We start from the raw sequence: 20,871 nt of genomic DNA, 5'->3' as shown, positions 1-20,871 counted from the left end.
AGTTCGTCTAAGATTTGAACTTTGTTTTGAAGCTCTTCTAATGTTACACTGTCCTTTTGGTTGAGGAGTTGGGTTGAAGTGTTTCTCATTTTGGTAGGAAACAGCTGGAAAATGTATTAAATCTCATCTGTGTCAATGAAAATTAATCGAAAATTAAGTGGAAATCCGAATTACATCCAACATCTTCCGTTTGGAAGGTTTTGTAAAAGTACAGAAGCACTGTACAGTGTAGTTTTGTGAATATTTGATTTTTAAAAATTCTTATATTTTTTAGGATAAAGAAAAAACAATATTTAAAAATGTAAATCATTGGAATAATCATAAAATAAGGGATACAAAACAAGTTATTATATTCAAATGATTATATACAGTATTTAAATAAGATTGTATGAAAATTAATAGAAATGTGCGTAAAATAAGTAAATATGCAAATAACTTAAGAAATACAGTACCATAAAATCTAGAACAAATGTAATAATTGTAAGATTTCACACATTACACTAGATAAATGCCAGATCCTGTCAGAAAATGTCTCTCTGGGTATCCAGACAACAAGCCAGCGGAGCCCAAACTTGTTAACCAGAATTACAACTGAATAACAGTCTCCTATCAACAAAGGAGTTGAATGAGAAAGCTAGAGAGAAGCAGAAGCAGGAGACGAAGTCACAATGCAAAAGAAAGAGCAGAGTTTATTGAATAATCTTAGTTGCATATGATTCAATGCTCAAAGTTTCATCTGACCATGATAAATCCAACAGGTGTTATTATACCACAAGCAACAGCAATGGAAAATTACTGCTTTACCACATTGTTAGAGACAATACACACCTTGAAATTCTCACATTCTCCTATCTCTTACTCATGAAAACAAGTGTTGCTTGAATCCACACAGTCATACGATTATAACAATATGGAAAAGTGAAATAATAATGAAGCAGTATTATATGAAAATAGTAATAATAAAATATAAAAACATAATATAATGACTAATAATAATCAAATCAACAACTAATGATCAATAAAATGGTATAATGATAATTATACAAATGATTAATGATCATATGATTACAAAAATAATTAAATAGATAATCAGATGAATTAAAATTAAACACAACGCAAATGAATGGTTGCTCTAGAAACAACACATACATACGTTTGCTACAAGAATTCTCAGATCCTTAGTTGAATTCTTCATAATGTAACAATATTTTAATAAAAAAAACACACTAAATTGGGTCTTTGTACATGAAATTATAAATGCTTTTTACCATTTAGGGTGCACAAGGATGATAGTGGTTTGTAGTCCATGGCAATAAAGATAAAATCCATGCTGTAGTTTAAAAAAACTACTACTCTAATTTTCAATAAATGATCATGATTTACAGTAATTTACCGTCATCTAAAAAGTTTTTTTTTGGTTCCACAGTGTTTAGTTACAGGATCTTTTATATTTGATCTAGCAAGAAAGTATAATTCTTAAAAATGTGTATATATTCCGAGCTAGCAAACTAAAAAGATACCAAAAAGTACTAACTTAGTAATAAATCTTTTGCTTTTTATTCACTTCAGCACACATAAATTAAATATGACACAAAAAAAAAAAAAACTCATGTTTTATCTTTGTTTGAGATTTAACTTCATTGGTTTTCATGTGTCAAGTGTAAGGTCATTTGGACAAACACCATATAACATTAATGAAGGATTTCACATTAGATACTGAATAGAGTTCCAAAGCACCCTTAAGACTCAAGTGTTTCATAGACTGAAGTGTTTTAGCTCCCATGATTCTTTGCGCATGTCTGATTTGTGACCTAAATGATTGAATATAATGCAGTGGTGTGTTTTAGAGAACAGTTTTTTTTTCTCCTTCATTTTATCTAATATAAACTCTTCTAAGTAATTAAAACTTGGACGTATTTAGAATAAAATGCAACACTTCTCTGTAGCTGTCCAATGACATCATCACTTTAATAAACCAGAGTTTATCAATGGGTTGTGGCTGGAAGGGCATCCGCTGCGTAAAAACTTGCTGGATAAGTTGGCGGTTCATTACGCTGTGGCGACCCCGGATTAATAAAGGGACTAAGCCGACAAGAAAATGAATGAATGAATGAATTTAGATTCATCTTTAATACATCCTCCTTTATCTCACCCTAGACCAGGGGTGTCCACACTCGGTCCTGTAGGGCCATTGTCCTGGAGAGTTTAGCTCCAACCCTAATCAAACACACCTGCACCAGCTAATTATGGTCTTACTAGATATACTAAAAGCTTCCTGGCAGGTGTGTTGAAGCAAGTTGGAGGTAAACTCAGTAGGACACCGTCAGTTAAGACGCTCCTACCCTAGACATACTCAAAAATGTTCATATCTGGTGACTGAGCTGGCCAATCCTTAAGCACCTCCTGAAGAATTTGGCTTCATGTGTGCTTTGTAATGTAATAGGCAGCAAAATTTCTTGATACCTCAGGCTGTTGATGTTGCCATCCACTCTGCAGATCTCTCACACACCCCCATACTGAATCTAATTCTATTAACCATAAAGCTTTTTTTCATATTTTTCTTCCAGAGTTTCACCATTACAGAAGTCGGAGATTGTGGACATGGTGAAAAAGCATGTAAAGGCCATAACGCTGGCTATCGGAGATGGAGCCAACGATGTGGGCATGATACAAACAGCACACGTGGGAGTGGGCATCAGTGGGAATGAAGGAATGCAGGCCACCAACTCATCTGACTACTCCATAGCTCAGGTCTAACACGCATAAACACACACACACACACACACATACTGATGTATTTCATTATTCTGTGCTTGGTCACACACATCTCATCTTTAAAAACATAATTACACTACCACAACACAAAACACACAGCAGTCTTCAGCCCACAGCGCTGTTGTATCCGGGTAGCTGCTTCTGCTGTTAATGGTTCACATGTGTTCCTGCGGGCAACTCATTCTTCTTTTAACCTCTTTCTGTCTTTAGTTCTCATACCTGGAGAAGCTTTTACTGGTTCATGGGGCTTGGAGTTACAACCGCGTCACTAAATGTATCCTGTACTGTTTCTATAAGAACGTGGTCCTTTACATTATAGAGGTGAGTACATTAATCGCAATCAAGTGTGTGAGACTGTTCAAGTGTGGATCACTCAGAAATGAATGTTCTGTCATCATGTTCTCAACCTGTATGTTTGTTTTCCTCTTTGAAACACAAAAGAAAGTGTAAGGCAGATTTATTCACACTGCTGTTGTTTATACTGTGGGTTCTTTTCTTTAAGGAATTTTTTTATGAAATACAGAATTATTCAAATGTTGTGAATGAAGATGTGGTGATAATATAATATAGTATAATATAATATAATGTAATATAATATAATATAATATAATATAATATAATAATATAATATAATATAATATAATATAATATAATATAATATAATATAATATAATATAATATAATAATATAATATAATATAATATAATATAATATAATATAATATAATATAATATAATAATATAATATAATATAATATAATATAATAATATAATATAATATAATATAATATAATATAATATAATAATATAATATAATATAATAATATAATATAATATAATATAATATAATATAATATAATATAATATAATATAATATAATAATATAATATAATATAATAATATAATATAATATAATATAATATAATAATATAATATAATATAATATAATAATATAATATAATATAATAATATAATATAATATAATATAATATAATATAATATAATATAATATAATATAATAATATAATATAATATAATATAATATAATATAATATAATATAATATAATATAATATAATATAATAAATCTATTAGGTCAGCATACACTACCTGACAAATGTCTTGTCATCGAGCCCAGTTGTAAGAGCTTCAAATAATAACTAGATGTCTAGTTGATCATTAGGGAAAGTGGCAGAAGGTAGATTTTTCAGAGAAATCATCTGTTGAGCTGCATCACAATCATTACAAATACTACAAAAGACGTATTGGAACCCACATGGACCCAAGATTCTCACAGAAATCAGTCAAGTTTGTTTAAGAAAAAATCATGGTTTGGGTTTCTATTTAGGGTGGGGGGCGTGTGAGAGATCTTCAAAGTGGATATCAACATCAACAGCCTGAGGTATCAAGACATTTTGTCACCTTGGATTTATAAGGTTCTATCTGTGTTCTGAATGATTTTGAGATATTGAGCTTTGAAGTTTTTGCATTTCATAGCAAACAGTGTGTGTGTGACATTTGGTTTTAAATAAAAAGTCTTAAAAAACTTGTAAAAAAAAACATCCCAATATGTAAATAAGTTGTCATATAATAAGAATATGTCAATAACTCAATTTTGATAAAAATGTCAGATAGCCTAACCCTAACCTTATAATTCTAAGGTGAAGATTTGTGCTGCCCATTACATTACAAACCACAGAAGAGGGCAAAATCTTCAGCAGGATTGCACTCCTTCTCATACATCAGCCTGCACATCAAAGTTCCTGAAAGCAAAGAAGGTCAAGGTGCTCCAGGATTGGCTAGCCCTGTCACCAGACTCAAACATTATTCAGAATGTCTGGGGTAATATGAAGGAGAAGGCATTAAAGATGAATCCAATAAATCTCGATGAACTCTAGGAGTCCTGCTCGAATACTTTCTTTGCCAGTCCAGATGACTTTATTAATAAGTTATTTGAGTCATTGCAAAGATGTGTGGATGCAGTTGTCCAAGCTCATGGGAGTCATACACAATATCACTGCACCATGACTTTATATTCTATACTGTACATTATTTCTCGTAAGTGAGGAAACTTATGTCTAAGTCAGACCTTACTGTCCTGATTACATAATTAAAAATCAAGGTATGATTATTTTTATAATCATATTTTATTTTGGTAAAATAAGAGTAATCTAGAAGCCTTTGCCTTTCGTATATGACACTTCTGATACCACATGATCAACTAGAAGTCAAGTTATTATTTGTTGTTCCTAAAACTTGAATGGGCGACAAGACTTTTGCCAATTAGTATATAGTTATACATATATAATATATATAATAATTGTCAATAAATTGTCATTATTTTTTGTCAATACATTTTTTTATATTTTTCTTTTATAGAAATGTATGTAATCAGCTTTAAAAAAATATCCATTTAGTTTTTTTAATACAATTTTTAGGATCCACTTATCCAGTAATCCTGATAATAAGTGACTAAATGTCAAAAGTCATGGTAAATTAATGAGCGAGAAGATATATATTAAGGATATATTGCATATTAATTATATGGGCTGAACATTTTTATGCAGTTTTGAAGGAAGTCATTCAAGTTTGGAAAGACATAAGAGCAAGAAAACCTTTCATTTACTTTTGGCCAAACTTCTTTCCTTTAAACAACATAGCTCTTCCCTTTGGAATGTGTTGTAGTTCTATGGCATGAGTTCAGATCACTTTAAAAAGAATCATCAAATTAGCCATGATACACACACACATACGCACACACACACACACTCTTTTCTCTCCTTTTGCTCGCTCTTGTTTCACTCAGACACCCTTGCGTACATTAAGTCGACTGCTTGCAGCTGTTTATGGAAGTGTTTGACAGTGATAAATGAGATGCCCCCTTAAGTTTCTGCTTTCTATCTCGCACACACTCACACACACACACACACACTCGCAGGCACAGACAAAGAGCCGCTGACCCCTATCTATAGTGGCTGGTCCTTCCAGTTCAAAACTGCATACCAGATACACTGTCATCCGAGAGCTCTCCAAGTGTGTGTGTTAGACAGAGTGTGAGCTTTACTCACAGGGTCACCGTGCTGTCCGGTGGAGCATTTGTCAGCTGTGCCACACATTAAAACGGCAGCAGGTGCACAAACATGCGCCCCTTGTCCCTCGAGGACTCAACCTCTAGATGCGTTTTCATTAAAATTTTGCGGAAAACTTTTGGGATATTGTCTAAATGAAAAGCTATTGAAAATGACTAAAAAATACCTGTGTAATGCAAAACTTGAAAACTTATCCTCTTGCAATTAATAATTTCAAAAATCACTACAACAGGTAGGCTTATTAATATTGCAGCAAATGTACTGCTTATTATTTTATGCTATTGACCTTATTCTCCGCAGACGAGCGAGCGCTGCCATTTGAATCTTTTTGGCACGAGACTTCCGGTCTCATTCACTTCCATTCATTTTTAGACATTAAAAACTGCTCGTTTCGCTGTTTGATGTTGCAAACTGATATTTCCTTGTTATATTATTCTACTTGGTCTGTATAGTCATGCAAACATTTGTTTGTAGAGCAAGTAGTTAGACCGTTTTTTGCCGTTTATTATTCCTTGTCATTTCTCCCATAGGCGTCTGAAACGGAAGTTCTAAGACAATCGCGAAAACGGGCGCACTTCCGCATTTTAGAATAAGCTCAATACAGCTATATAGCCACAAATTATTATGTTTTGGGTGCAGTTTGGCGGTGTTTACAAATAAATGCAAACAATTACTTTAAAGAATCATCATCTGACTTTTACATTACGTGATTTTTACAATATGTGGGCGTTTTTGCAAAATTCACACATTTTCATTTGGTGTATTTTTAATAGTGCCTCTGTTAGCACCTGTTGTATCAATAGCAAGATAGGCTGTTTCTACAAATAAATGCAAAACAGCCTCTTTAAAGAGGAATCATGTGACTTTTACCTGGAAAAGCACATTTTACATACATAAAATGTTTACAATGTTTTTAGGAAAGTTACATTTTTATTAGGTGTAATTTCAAGAGTCTCTGTTAGCGCCTGCTGCATCAACAACAAGATAGGGCGTTTCTACAAATAAATGTATAACATTGTCTTTAAAAAATTATCATGTGGCTTTTTCTGGAAAGGCACTTTTTACTCACATAAAATGTTTACAATATGGGGTGGTTTTTACAAAATTTCAATTTTTTTAGGTGTATTTTTGGTAGCGCCTGCTGCATCAATAGCAAGATAAACCGTTTCTAGAAATAAATACATAACAATGTCTTTAAACAATGATCGAGACTTTTACCTGAAACACCCCCTCATGCATGCATAAAATGTTTATATTATGGGGTTGTTTAAGAGAAATGTACATTTGGTGTGTTTTCAGTAGGGTTTCTGTTAGCGCCTGCTGCCTCGATAGCATAACCATTTCCACAAATAAATGTACAATCTCTTTTAAGAATGATCGTGTGACTTTTATCGAAAAAAATCACTTTATACACACATAAACTATTTACAATATGGGGTTGTTTTAGCAAAATGAACATTTTATTAGCTGTATTTTCAGTATGATCTCTGCTAGCACTTGCTGCATCAATAGCATCAATAGCCTTTTCTAAAAATAAATGTAGAACAATCTCTTTAACGGATGATCATGTGACTTTCATCAGAAAAAGCACCATATACATGACATAAAATATTTACAATATGGGGTTGTTTTAGCGAAATGTCAATTTTTATTAGGTGTATTTACAGTATGATCTCTGTATAAACCTGCTGCACCAATAGCATCAGTAGCCTTTTCTACAAATAAATGCATTACAGTGTGTTTAAAGAATGATCATGTGACGTTTACCCAAAAAAGCACCATATACACGCATAAAATGTTTTTGTGGTTATTTTTATGAAATTAAAATTTTTATTCAGGTGTATTTTCAGTAGGGTCTACTGTTAGCGTCCGCTGCATCGATAGCATAGTCATTTCTACAAATAAATGTATAACATTCTCTTTAAAGAATGATTGTGTGTCTTTTATCGGGAAAAAGCACCTTTTACATGCATAAAATGTTTACAATATATGGTTGTTTTAGCAAAGTTTACATTTTTATTAGGTGTATTTTCAGTATGATCTCCGTTTGCGTCTGCTGCATCAATAGCATCAGTAGCCTTTTCTAAAAATAAATGTAGAACAATCTCTTTAAAGAATGATCATGTGAATTTCATCGGAAAAAGCACCATATACAGTACATGCATAAAATGTTTACAATATGGAGTTATTTTTATGAAATTTACATTTTTATTAGGTGTATTTTCAGTAGGGTTTCTTTTTGCGCCTGCTGCATCAGTAGCAAGATAGGGTGTTTCTACTAATATATGCATAACAATCTCTTTAAAACACTATCATGTGACATTTACCTGAAAAGCAACTCATTTGTGCATACATTTTTTGTGATATGTGCAATTCAAAAGTTCAGTTAGCAGTAGCACATTTTGAAGGGTAATGAAAATGTGGCTTGTTTGTGTCCTACTGTGTGATGTGATTTTTTTTATTTGAGTGTATACTGGTGTATCTGGGCGAAGGTTAAATGTTTAAATGTCTCTGTATTTGTGGAATGTGATTGTCCTTGCACATCTGTCCTTGTGTTTGGGGGAGAGAGGCATTTTGGGGTCTTACGGAGGATTAACTTGCAGCAAAGAGGAGCTTTAGAGGTCAGAGTTCAGAGACTGTCTTTATCTTTATGGTGGGGGAAGGACAGCAAGTGTACATGTGTGTGTGTGTGTGTGTGTGTGTGACCTCTGATTTGAGTTTGATGTTGTTCGAAAGCACTTTGCTGGAGGGTTTCCCCATTACTCATCTTTGTGTGTGTGTGTATGCACTTGTTATCATTGTTTATCTAGAATTGTTTATCTCCACTTGTGCAGTTTTAACAAATGTACTTGTCTCTTTCTTCCTCAGCTTTGGTTTGCGTTTGTAAACGGTTTCTCTGGTCAGATCCTGTTTGAACGGTGGTGCATTGGCCTGTACAATGTGGTATGTGTTTGTGTGTCTTGCTTTCTTTCTGTATGGTTCTGTTGAGCATTTCTTAAATGTAAAAACTTTCAGAATTTCTAATAATCTGTCTATTTATACAAGGCTTTGGCTGTATTAAATGTATCATTGATAGAGTGGACAATCCCAGAATGCACTGCAGCAAGGTGGTCAAATTATTGTAAAGCTTAACTTACGCCTTTTCTGTTTGTCAACAGATAATAGTGTCCAATTAATATTTGTTAATTTTATGGGCACTATTTGTCTTTTTATGAATGTTAATTATTTTCAGAGTAAGTAGAAATATATTTAAATTTTGTTTTCTGTTGTTTAAAATATGATTTGATTTGATTTTATACTATATATTTCATATATTTGAAAGTATGTTCTGCTTTTTGAGGCACAATTACTAATATATAATTTAATATTAATATAGAATTTACACTCACAGGCCACTTTTGTAGGCACATCTTACTAGTACTAAGTTGGACCCCCTTTTTAGATTCAACAAATACTGGAAATATTCCTTAGAGATTTTGGTCCATATTGACATGATAGCATCACGCACTTGCTGCAGATTTGTCAACTGCACATCCTTAAAGTGAATCTCTCGTTTCACCACATCCCAAAAGTGCTCTATTGGATTGACTTCTGGTGACTGTGGAGGCCATTTGAGTACAGTGAACTCATTGTCTTGATCAAGAAACCAAGAAACCAATTGGTTTTCCAATTGATCAGAAACCAATTATTTGCGCTTTATGACATGGTGCATATTTCTGCTGGAAGTAGACATCAAAAGAGGGTACACTCTGGTCATAAAGGGGTGGACATGGTCAGCAATAATACTCAAGTAGGCTGTGGCATAGACACGATGCTCAACTGGTAATGGGCCCAAAGTGTGCCAAGACAATTACACCATTACACCACCATCAGCAGCCTGAACCGTTGATATAAGGCAGGATGGATCCATGCTTTCAAGTTGTTGATGACAAGTTGTTTGTCCCTACCATCCGAATGCCCCAGCAGAAATCAAGACTCATCAGAACAGACAATGTTATTCTAATCTTCTATTGTCCAATTTTGGTGAGCCTGTGCGAAGTGTAGCCTCAGTCCTTAGCTGACAGGAGTGGCACCTGGTGTGGTCTTTGCTGTAGCCCACCAACCTCAAGGTTTAATGTGTTGTGCATTCAGAGATGCTCTACTGCATTTGCGCCCTCAGAACTGAGCTCACTGGACATGTTCTCTTTTTCTGACCATTTTCTGTAAACCCTAGAGATGGTTGTGCGTGAAAATCCCAGTAGATCAGCAGTTCCTAAAATACTTAGAACAGCCCATCTGACATCAAAAACCATGCCACATTCACTTAAATCACCTTTCTTCTCCATGCTGATGCTCGGTTGAACTGCAGCAGATCATCTTGACCATTTCTACATGCGTTGAGTTGCCGCCATGGCATTGGCTGATTAGAAATTTGTGTTAACAAGCAGTTAGACAAGTGTACCTAATAAAGTGGCCGGAGAGTGTATATTAAACTTATATAATAAATTATACCATATAATAAAACTATATAATATATATCAATTAATTCAATGTTTTATAAATGACTATATATATTTTTTAATGTTTTGTGTGCTATTTATTTTGATCTCAACATGCACAATATTGACACTTTTACCACACCTTCATAAATGTTCCTGTGTGTTTCAGATCTTCACCGCTCTCCCTCCTTTCACACTCGGGATCTTTGACCGGCCGTGCAGCCAACAGAACATGATACGTTTCCCTCAGCTCTACCGCATCACGCAAAACGCAGAAGGTTTTAACACCAAGGTGGTACCACACACAAATGCACAATCCCAATCACTAATGACTCATTCTGACACGATAAACACCCCGAGACTTATAAATCTGTCTGCAGCGAGCGTCAGACTGTTATTACCATCACCATTCTTGTCTACATCCTGCATTATAATTGATTATCACAGTCTGATGTGGTTTGTGTGTTGTTTGACTCGTGACTTATAGCAGATAAACAGGAGTGCAAGAAAAGAAGCTCTGCTGCCATCGGGATCATAATGAGATTCATAAAGCTGAAATAAGACAGTCATTCATTTTCAGCCACGGATCGGTGTTTGTGTGTGTGTGTTTGTGTGTTTTAGGGGTGATCTGGGGGACGTTGCGCTAGCTGTGCAACTGCAGAGAAACTGTTTGTGTGGGCTGTGTGTGTGTATCTTGGCATTAGTTTGTCTTGACTGACTCTGCTTTCTGTCCCTCCCTTCCTCTCGCTTTCATTCCCGCTGTCTCTTTTTCCAGGTCTTTTGGGGTCACTGTATAAATGCTCTCATTCACTCCATTATTCTCTTCTGGTTTCCACTTAAAGCCTTGGAGCACGGTAAGCACTCACACACATGTAGACCACTCGGGTTGGAGTGTTTATCTTTCATCGGCCCTTTTTTGTTTCTTCAGACACTCCTTTCGACAACGGCAACAGTGTGGACTACCTGTTTGTGGGGAACATCGTCTACACGGTGAGTTTTCAGCATGGCATTTATTGGGCTGTAGCTCCTGCCAGTGAGAGGTCACACATCATTTCCCTGCTAGTTCGCCGGCCGCCAGTGTTGACACTGTAAACTTGTTAATGTCTCTTTTCGCTGGTTATTCGTGAAAAAAAGGCCTTGTGAAATGAGCCCACAACCAAAAGCAAAAAAAAAAAAAAAAAACGACATGAACTCTCTCAGGAAACTTCTGAATGGAAAGGGCAGCTTACGGTTGGTTTCTGTGGGTAGTTTACGGCCCAAAAAAGAAACATTTTATAGCAAAATATCATTTTATAAAGTAAAATAACATATTATTTTGTGATTCAACTAAACGGTGATAGTTCTTTGGTAGAGAACTGTCCATGTAAAGGGAACCTATTATGCAAAAATCACTTTTATAAAGGGTTTAAACACAGTTTTATGGTAAAGGTCTGTGAATATAATCAACTTCTAATAGTACCAATTGATTAATTGTATTTTATATAATCACATTTCATTAAAACAGTCTGCAGAAACACTTTGATTGACATTCTCTATTTAAACTTGTCATCAGAGAGGAAAAGTCCCACCCATTAGTGATGATCTCTCCCTAATTAGCATAGGATGCTAGTCTTGTTTTTGAATCTGCCACTATGCTGACACTTTGTAGCTCCACCCATACTTGAAAAGAGCACAATCTCATTTGAATTTAAAGCGACAGTCACAAAAATGGCACAATTACGATTGAAGTAAACAAAAAACAGAAATGTCCACACATCTGGGATTCTCTAAGGCAGGGGCTCGATCAAAACAAACACAGTGGAAAAGGTCAAAAGATAATCGGCACACTGCCACTTTAGCTCTCAAAATGTTTTTTATTGATTAAACAAGACAACAGGAGAACTCAAGGAATAGTCAATCACACCTGCAAACAGTAATCACACCAATCAACCACCAAGCACAAGGGGAAAAAAACAAGAAACACACACACATACACAACAGAATACATATGACAATATGAGATACATACGTACAATTACAAAAAAATATTTCAAATCAAAATCTAAATTTAAACTCCCTCCGAGATGAAGTATGTGATGTGTTTATGTAATGCATCACACCTACAAACAATCATCACCTCAATCAACCAACTGGTCAGGGGAAAAAAGAACGGTATACGTATGACAATATGATGTAAATACATACAATTACAAGAAAAATTTCAAATCAAAATCCAAATTTAAACTCTCCCAGAGGTATTCAATGTGTAAATGTAAAACGCTTCCATCTGCAATAAAAGTCTCTCAATATCCCCGCCCCTTCTCAGAACCTTCACTTGTTCAATGCCAATATATCGTAATGTCGAAAGATTGTTTTAATGCAAAAAAAAAGAACAGAAATAGGATTTTGTTGATCATTTAATCGTATATTACTTCTGTTTTCAGTCTTGTTTTACTGATCAAAGCTAAACCACAGGGACATTTAATCATATAGATTACATTTTTTTGTATAGCAAGAAATCAGACCTTTAATCGTCAACTGCTTACCTGAATGGGCATGACAAAAAAACTGACATTCAGTTGTGAAGTTACACTGCGTGCATTGACAACATCTATAATTACCTTCAGGGATCAAGAAAGGATTATCAGAGTAAGGGGCTTGTTTAAAAACAATTCGTGGAGGATCTTCACAGCAGTGTCTCATAGCAGGATCTGAATTTAAAATATGCCAATGTCTTCGTACTATATTTGCAAACTCATTACTTAAAGTCAAATAATAAATAATACAAGTATGTATTTTTTACAAGTATAAAAGTTTGTGTATTTGATGGTTTTGGTGATTTTCAAATCAAGGATTCTTTTTGATCCAGATATTCAAAACAAGCCGCAGCTTCTTTAATCCATTTTGTAGAGTAACCTCTACCATAAATCCATTGACATAATTCCTTACGTTTTTTATCATCTGTTTCAGTATGTATCTTAAACTGATTGGCAAGCTTTTCTTTAAATTATTAATATGGAAACTATGACCATGTAACATTGTATTTTTATCGGTGGGCTTTCTGTACAAATCAATTTAATATAATCTTTTATTATAAGCAAGTCCAAAAAACTCACTTGTGAGGAATTGTGCTCGATAGTAAATTTGAGATGTTCCCTACTGTGTTTTAAAAATTGTTGAAAAGCAAGTAAATCATTTTCTAAGCCACACCAGATCATGAAAATTAATTAGGATTGAATCCAAAAAGGGGCAGTTTCAAAGAGTTATAAATCATTATTTGTGTAGTATTTTGAGATGAAACTTTACACTCTCAAAAATAAAGGTACAGGAGCTGTCACTGGGGCAGTACTTTGTCAAAAGATACATATTTGTACCCAAAGAATTCACATTGGTACCTCAATGGGGCATATACCTAAAAAGTACCTTTGAGGTACTATTATGAACACTTCAGGTACAAATTTCTACCTATTGAAAAGGTACTGCCCCAGTGACCTTTATTTCTGAGAGTGTGGGGACATCAGAGATCTTGTAAAAATTGCCTAATGGGTCCCCTCTATGGGAAAAATATGTAAGATTTTTGCAATTAATATATCAAAAACCACTAGAACAGTGTTACGTATTTATTTGCTGACCTATGTAGTATGTACTTTCATAATTCCAAATTTTTCAAAAAATGTTCAAATTAAAATAAACAATTTTAACTAGTAACACGGGCCATGTCCTGTGATGCCATGATAATGATGTCACACTCCCTTGAGTTCCATCCGTTTATTATAAAACTAAAACACCAAACACATTTCAATATGTTGTGTGTTTTGTTAGTTTGCATGGATGGATTGTGATGTAATAAAAGCTGATTTAGTGCCACATCCCTCATCAGCAATTACTTTAGCACTCTTTTATGGTTTGACAGCTTTCAGTCTTTCTTTGTTTCATATGATAAGTTTTGAACACTTTAGGTTAGTGTTTCTCAACCTCATTCCTGGAGGACCACCAACACTGCAAGTTTTGGATGTCTCCTTTGTCTGTCAGACGCATTTCATGTCTTTCAGTCTCTGCTAATAAGCTGGTGACCTGAATCAGGTGTGTTTGGTTAAGGAGACATGGAATATGTGCAGAGCTGGTGATTCTCCAGAAATGTGGTTAAAAAACACCACTTGACTCATCCATGAACATGATTTCTGCAGACATCCTGTAGGATCTAATGAAGACTACAAATCCCATGATTCCACACCCAGCCACGGTGTCATCAAACTAAGCCTTTGTTTGTTGTGAATACGTGCCCTCTAGTGGTAAAAACTAGATGTTGTACATTTAAATACACAAATAAACTTTGCATAAAAAGTGATATAGAAAAAACAAAATCGGACACGTTCTATTAGAGTGGCATTTCAAACAGCTAGGTGTAGAAAAATGACAGTTTTATAATTAAGTGGTTGGGATTAGTGTTTTGATGATTACTTGCATGTCATGTGGCCTTTAAAATAGAGGTTTCTGATTTAGTAAACATTTAGGACAGTGGCGTTTAGCTGACAAAACCTCTAAAATTTTAATGAATAGTCAGTCTTACTACTTGAGTCAGTTTTATTTAATATGTATTCATATACTCAAAATCTAGACAAAGTACACAGCAATGTTGAGACACATTTTTGACACACTGCCTTAAAGTGCTCAATGTATGAAAAAAGTATTTTGCTGAAAATGCAAAACACCGGCCAAAGGCTTCTATTTGCCTATGTACATAAACTAATATTTTAAAATCACTTTTATTGCCCAAAACTGTCACAATTCTCACATTGCTCAAGCGCAATTTAGAGTCCAGAAATTACCTTTTCAAAGTCAATGGATGTGTTGCAAAAGCATTTTTTGTGCTAAAATCCTCTCAGAGAAGCTGCATTTCTTAGTGCAGGAAGAGATTGATCTTTTCTTACATATTTGATGTGCATCCAAATGAAGTGAATTATTAAAAAAATAAAGGAATCTAGAATGTGGACCTCAGTTGCTTAAATGGAGGCAGATCTGAATTCAAGCTAGTAATGATTGTATGAAAGGGAAATAGTTAAAGCAAGTGGAATGATTTCATTAGACCTGCAAATGTCATCAAAGAGAAGTCTGTCATTCACATCTAGCAAAGAATGTTTTGATGATTTTGAATTACGGATCAAAAAATGTAGATGGGTGAATTGTTCACAGTAAAATCATGAATCTTAAAAGCTTCACTAAAAAATATCGATCACAACAAAACTTTCGTGCTGTATGTGAGTCAGATGTTCATTCTGTAATTGTACTGTACATGAAACTTAATAACCTGTCCAGTAACCTAGTAGTCTTCCTGTCACTCAAATGTGTAACTTTAATGCAATATGAATTGCTTTGCGTAAATGCAAATTCATAAATGTAAATAAAGATTTTAACTCCTGAAGTTTTAAATGGAAAAGAATCAACTACGCTGTGGCGACAAATTGGTAAAGGAGGGAATGAGCTGAAGGAGAGTGAGTGATTGAAGGAGAAAGAACTCACCTGTGACTCAAGTCAACCTGAGATACCCAATCAATAATCAAATTACACTGATTGTACTGCATGTTTTATTTGCATATACCCTGCGCTGTTTAAAGAAATATATAAAATCTTGTCATTTGGTGAAAAAATGGTATCTGTGGTTGCCAGAATTGTACAATTAGAAACAAATTATGAAATAAACATTATTTATCAACATTAGATGTAACATTAAACTTTGATGCACATGACTGATACAAAGAAAAGGATAATTTTAAAAAATGAAAAAAAAAAAATCTAGTGTTGTCACAATACTGGAATTCAGTACCAATCGATACTGAATTTTAAAAACGCTAACATTTGAGCGCTGTTGAGCACATTCTTAAACTGCACTGATTTGCCATTGTGTTCACATGTTCAACAGAAATGACTGTGATTGGCCGTGTTTACTGAGTGTATACAGTAAACAGATACAGGGACACTGGAGTGTTTCAATGCCTAGAGATCAGTCAATTCATCAGCGGATCGCTCATATGTCAGCTTACAGACAAACCAGCTGATCGACGTCTGTTTCTGATTTCTGTTGAGCATGTGAACACAATGATAATCAGCACTGTTTAAGAAAGTGCTCCACATCACTTAAATGTTAGTGGGAAATGGACGTTTTTAACATTTTTGTGCCAATTGTTATCAAATTCCAGTGTCGTAACAACCCTAAAAATAACCATAATATTGTCAACAACAAAATAAACAACAACACTTAGTAAATAGTGAAGAGTCATGCCAGGGAATTCTGCGAAATTCAGTGTATTGTTACAGTATACACCGTCTATAGTAAGGAATCTTACTGTTAACTGGGAAACATTTTATTTTCTACTGGAGCACTTTCACAGCTAACATCATAGCCATTTTTTACAGTACGTGAATTAATAAATAATATACACTAGCGGTCAAAAGTTTGGAGTCAGGTTTTTTTTCCATGTTTTTTTTTTTAAAGAAGATTATTGTTTTTCAAGGCAGCATTTATTAAATGTAAAAAAAGTTAAATTGTTACATATTTACAGAAATTTTGAATAACTGCTTTCTTATTTTATGGAGTTTCAAAAGAAATTATTACTCTAGTCATTATTGCTTTTATTCAGGGTGTCCGTGGGGTCCTAAAAAGTATTAAAAGTTGATAAATCAATTATGAGAAAATGAAGACCCTTAAAAGTAGTTAAAAAGTCTTAATTGGGCCTTAGTCTTGGTTCGGGCCGGGGTGGGTCTGACCAAGCTCCTTTGTCCACATGATGTCACATAATTTGCAACAAACGCAGGAAGGTGATGTGACGCTCTCCACATGTAGCGAAACCACAGAGCGAAACAGACGACAAAATGGGTGAATTTAAGTTTGCGTACTCTTGGTTGACTAAAGATGAGTTTAAACAATGGCTGAAGCCTGTCGCTGAAAACAACCGTGTAATTGTTTTCCTCTTTGCTTCCTCTGAGCTTATTGGAGTTCTGTTACATGGTTGTGCTCCATTGATTCATTTAACTACAACTGTTTATTAACAACTGTTTATCAAGTTAAAGGTTTGATACTGATCTTGAAGTGGTGATGCGGTCTTAAAATATTCTGAGAAGGTCATTAAAAAGTCTTAGTATTGAAGGTATTGAAATTATCTTTAGGATTTCTGTATATATACTGTTATTACTATAACAATTAATAATAATATTAATAATAATAATAACAATAATAATAATAGTTAATATTAGAGTGATTTCTGAAGGATCATGTGACTCTGAAAATGAAAATGAAGCTGAAAATTCATCATTAAAATCACTAATAAATGATTAAATTAAATGATAAACTACTTTTGAACAGTTATTTAATAGTGCAATAACATTTGACAGTTTTACCATTTGTATTGTGTTTTTGATGAAATAAATGCAGCCTTGGTGAGCAGGAGAAGCTTATTTCAAAACATTTCAAAATCTAACTGACCCCAAACTTTTGACCGGTAGTGTATATATATTTTGTGCAACAATTTAGCTTCTAAATACTAAGCAACACTTGTATATACAGTTCAAGTGAAATCACCACTGTTCCCTCCCCCACTAGCCAATCAGCGAACATTATTTTAATTGTAAAATTCTGTTGTTGTTTTGTTGTGCTTTTGGCCATCTGTAATAAAAAAGACCTTGTCTTTTGTGTAACCCAGACTATTACAAACAGTATGCTGGATTCTTTTTTCTTTAAGAGGCGATACCAGACTCTAGCCATTAAAACAGTAATGAATGAGTCCCATGAGAAATGAAGTCTTTGTGTGCTGGTATTTCTTTTCTGTTCCTCGCAGGCTTCTGTCTGCGTGTGTGTGTGTACGAGTGATTACTTTAAGGGCTAAATGTATAATTGTGTGTGTTTTTAAAGCTGTGTGCGTGGCTAGAGGCGATAGTAAGTCGATGCCTGTGTGAAAGCATCATCTGGTTTTGTGTGTTAGGGCTGTGTAAAATGCTTTAGCAGGATGATGAGTGTGTATCATTACTGTTATTATTTATGACTGTCTCTCACTCTCTTTCTCTCTCCTTTGCTGGTGCAGTATGTCGTGGTAACTGTATGTCTGAAAGCCGGTATGGAGACCACAGCATGGACAAGGGTAGGTTGGTTCTCATACTTCAACACACACATACACACATACCGCCTGCCATTTGAGCTCAAAGCAATGAGCGTTTTTTGGCAGCAGTAATGAAAGTGTTGTCAAAGGCATCACATTTATTAAAAAGGATATGTTATATCTGGAGTAATAGAAAATATTATTGACTACATTTGATATTATGCACTGTAAAAAACAACCTATAGAATCTACTCAATAAAACTGAGGTAAGAATTTGCACTTACTTAGTTTGGTTAGATTATAAACTATATATTTATATAAAGAATACCTCAATTTAACAGCTCTGACAAACTGCAAAAAATTAGGTACGGTCTACCTAATATTTTACATTAGATTACATAAATTATTACTTATAATAATTGAGTAACATTAACTCTATGTTAGTAAGCAACAATCCATCTACTAATTTACTATTATTAATTATTACCCAATAAGAATAATCAAAAATAATTTTTTCATTAAAGGTTGAATTTACTTAAAAATTGTCAGAAGCAGGAGACTGCATCAATTGCTTTTTTATTGACAAAACATTTTTTAAAAACATTTAAAAAATGTAATAAAAAAATGCAAGTACAAAAAAATGCAAGTACAAAAAAGGTACGTTTTAACGAAAAAGTAAGTAAAAAACACCTTAGCTTGAATTTCAAAAGAAATACATTACATAAAGCATTAAACATTCCATATTATGTTTTCCACCCATCTGAACACATTCCAAAATTAAAACTTCAGTGTTTAGATACGTGTGCAACACTTGCAACACAAATGAAAGGAGTCACTAATATGAGAATAAAAAAAATACAAAAAAAAAAACTAAATGAAAAAAATCTCCTTTACCTCAACAGAATGCCATGCCAACATTTCACCAACTTTTTTTTTTTTTAAACCAAAACAAAAAATGCTCTTAGATTCAATTTTTAGGAAAATACAACTTCATATAACTTGCATAGCATGCAACTTCTTAAACATTTTGAAAAACATTTGAAAAAACACTAATTAGGTACAAGTGCATTAAATTTCCCCCAACACAACTTCATAAAACATTTTACAAAATTATAATTGGAACACAATACTATTTACATATAGAACAGTGTCTTAACTGGATGAAGCCAGCTCATTCCATTAGCTTACACCTGAGGCTTTGGATCTTTTTTAGCAGCTTCATTCCATCAAGTTCCAAAAACAGTTTCTGGAAAACTTCAAAAGTGTACTTGAGGTTTTTGGGATATTGAAGGTTGAGTGCATAGATAAGTCCCATCAATAATGTACATGCTGGGGTTATGTTCCACAACCGTTCAGCACTCTGCTGCCCTCTATGATGACACACACATCCACTGGGTCCACCTCAGCTGTGGGGTTTTTAATCACTACCAATTTCATTATGTGATTTGTGTGGCCTTCAAGTTCATTCTCCTGTTAAAAAGAAAAAAAAACATTTTTCAGCACTGAACTGAACTAAATCATCGAGAGCATGTTTTAAACAAAGCAAAAGGCCGTCGCTTGGAGCATTCGCTGTTAAATCATTAGCAATGATTGTATTATCCACAGTACTACAGCCGTAAAAATAGGGATCACGTTTAACTAATCCTGCGTTGAGAGAGGTTAGGACCGCCTACCTCATTAACATATGGACACAGAATTAAATAAATGTAGAAATGCAGAAATAGATGTAAAAATAAATAAATATAGAAATACAAATAAATGTAGAAATAAATGTAGCATAACACAAATGGTACCAAAATAGCTAAATAAAAAATGACACTTTAACACAAAATTATTAATTTATGTATTTCTACATTTATTTATTTCAGCATTGAATTAATTTATTTATAAATACATTTATCTATTTATACATTTATTTATTTATGTATTTCTACATGCATTTATTTATTAATTTATGTATTTTTACATTTATTTATTTCTGCATTTATTCATTTATTTATTTATACTTAGGTAATTTCTGGTCCTCCATATCCGTCCTCATGAACCTTTGTGAAATGTAACCCAAACATTAGAGCACTTTCTGTTAGCCATTGCCTTAGCGCAGATGTGTTCGCAGATAATTAAATTCCAAATGTAATTATTACCACATTACATGGGGGTGAGTAAATTATTGTGACATTTTTTTATGAATGTGGAGTAATTATTTAAGCACAATGTTCAATAAGGAAAATTAAACTATGTGTAATCATTTGAATACCTTGAAACTAGGGCTACACGATTTTGAGAAAAAAATTCCTAATTGCGGTTTTTCTGATAAATATTGTGATTGCAATGCGATTTTCGATTTTGAAGATGCTGGTATAGATCAGTAGTGTTTCCTCTGGATCTGGCCACAGGATGTCGATTTTACATTTAGCACACTTTTGCTTCACGTCGTTTTTCGCGAATCAAAAATAAGTTCA

The 20,871-nt window shown here is 33.8% G+C and overlaps 2 protein-coding genes across 20 annotated transcripts in view; both read left to right on the top strand.

The window, feature by feature from the left end:
* Nucleotides 1-20,871, top strand: part of vipr1b (vasoactive intestinal peptide receptor 1b) — a 738,286-nt gene that overhangs the window by 61,934 nt on the left and 655,481 nt on the right. The window lies entirely within an intron of this gene.
* Nucleotides 1-20,871, top strand: part of atp8a2 (ATPase phospholipid transporting 8A2) — a 143,935-nt gene that overhangs the window by 99,528 nt on the left and 23,536 nt on the right. For all 15 annotated transcript variants that reach the window (XR_015524922.1, XR_015524924.1, XR_015524923.1 and 12 more), the window contains 7 exons: nt 2,568-2,751; nt 2,986-3,096; nt 8,731-8,805; nt 10,510-10,632; nt 11,116-11,194; nt 11,269-11,330; nt 18,395-18,451. Coding sequence is in view for 10 of the 15 variants with exons in the window: in XM_087309497.1 (XP_087165623.1) it covers nt 2,568-2,751; nt 2,986-3,096; nt 8,731-8,805; nt 10,510-10,632; nt 11,116-11,194; nt 11,269-11,330; nt 18,395-18,451 (691 nt within the window). In the remaining 5 variants the exon portion in view is untranslated. The remainder of the gene's footprint in view (nt 1-2,567; nt 2,752-2,985; nt 3,097-8,730; nt 8,806-10,509; nt 10,633-11,115; nt 11,195-11,268; nt 11,331-18,394; nt 18,452-20,871) is intronic.

The sequence above is a fragment of the Danio rerio genome, chromosome 24 (assembly GCF_052040795.2).
Source record: "Danio rerio strain M-AB ecotype USA chromosome 24, GRCz13ab, whole genome shotgun sequence".
Classification (NCBI taxonomy): domain Eukaryota; kingdom Metazoa; phylum Chordata; class Actinopteri; order Cypriniformes; family Danionidae; genus Danio; species Danio rerio.
The sequence above is the reverse complement of the archived record's forward strand: the minus strand, read 5'-3'. Positions and strand labels throughout refer to the sequence as shown.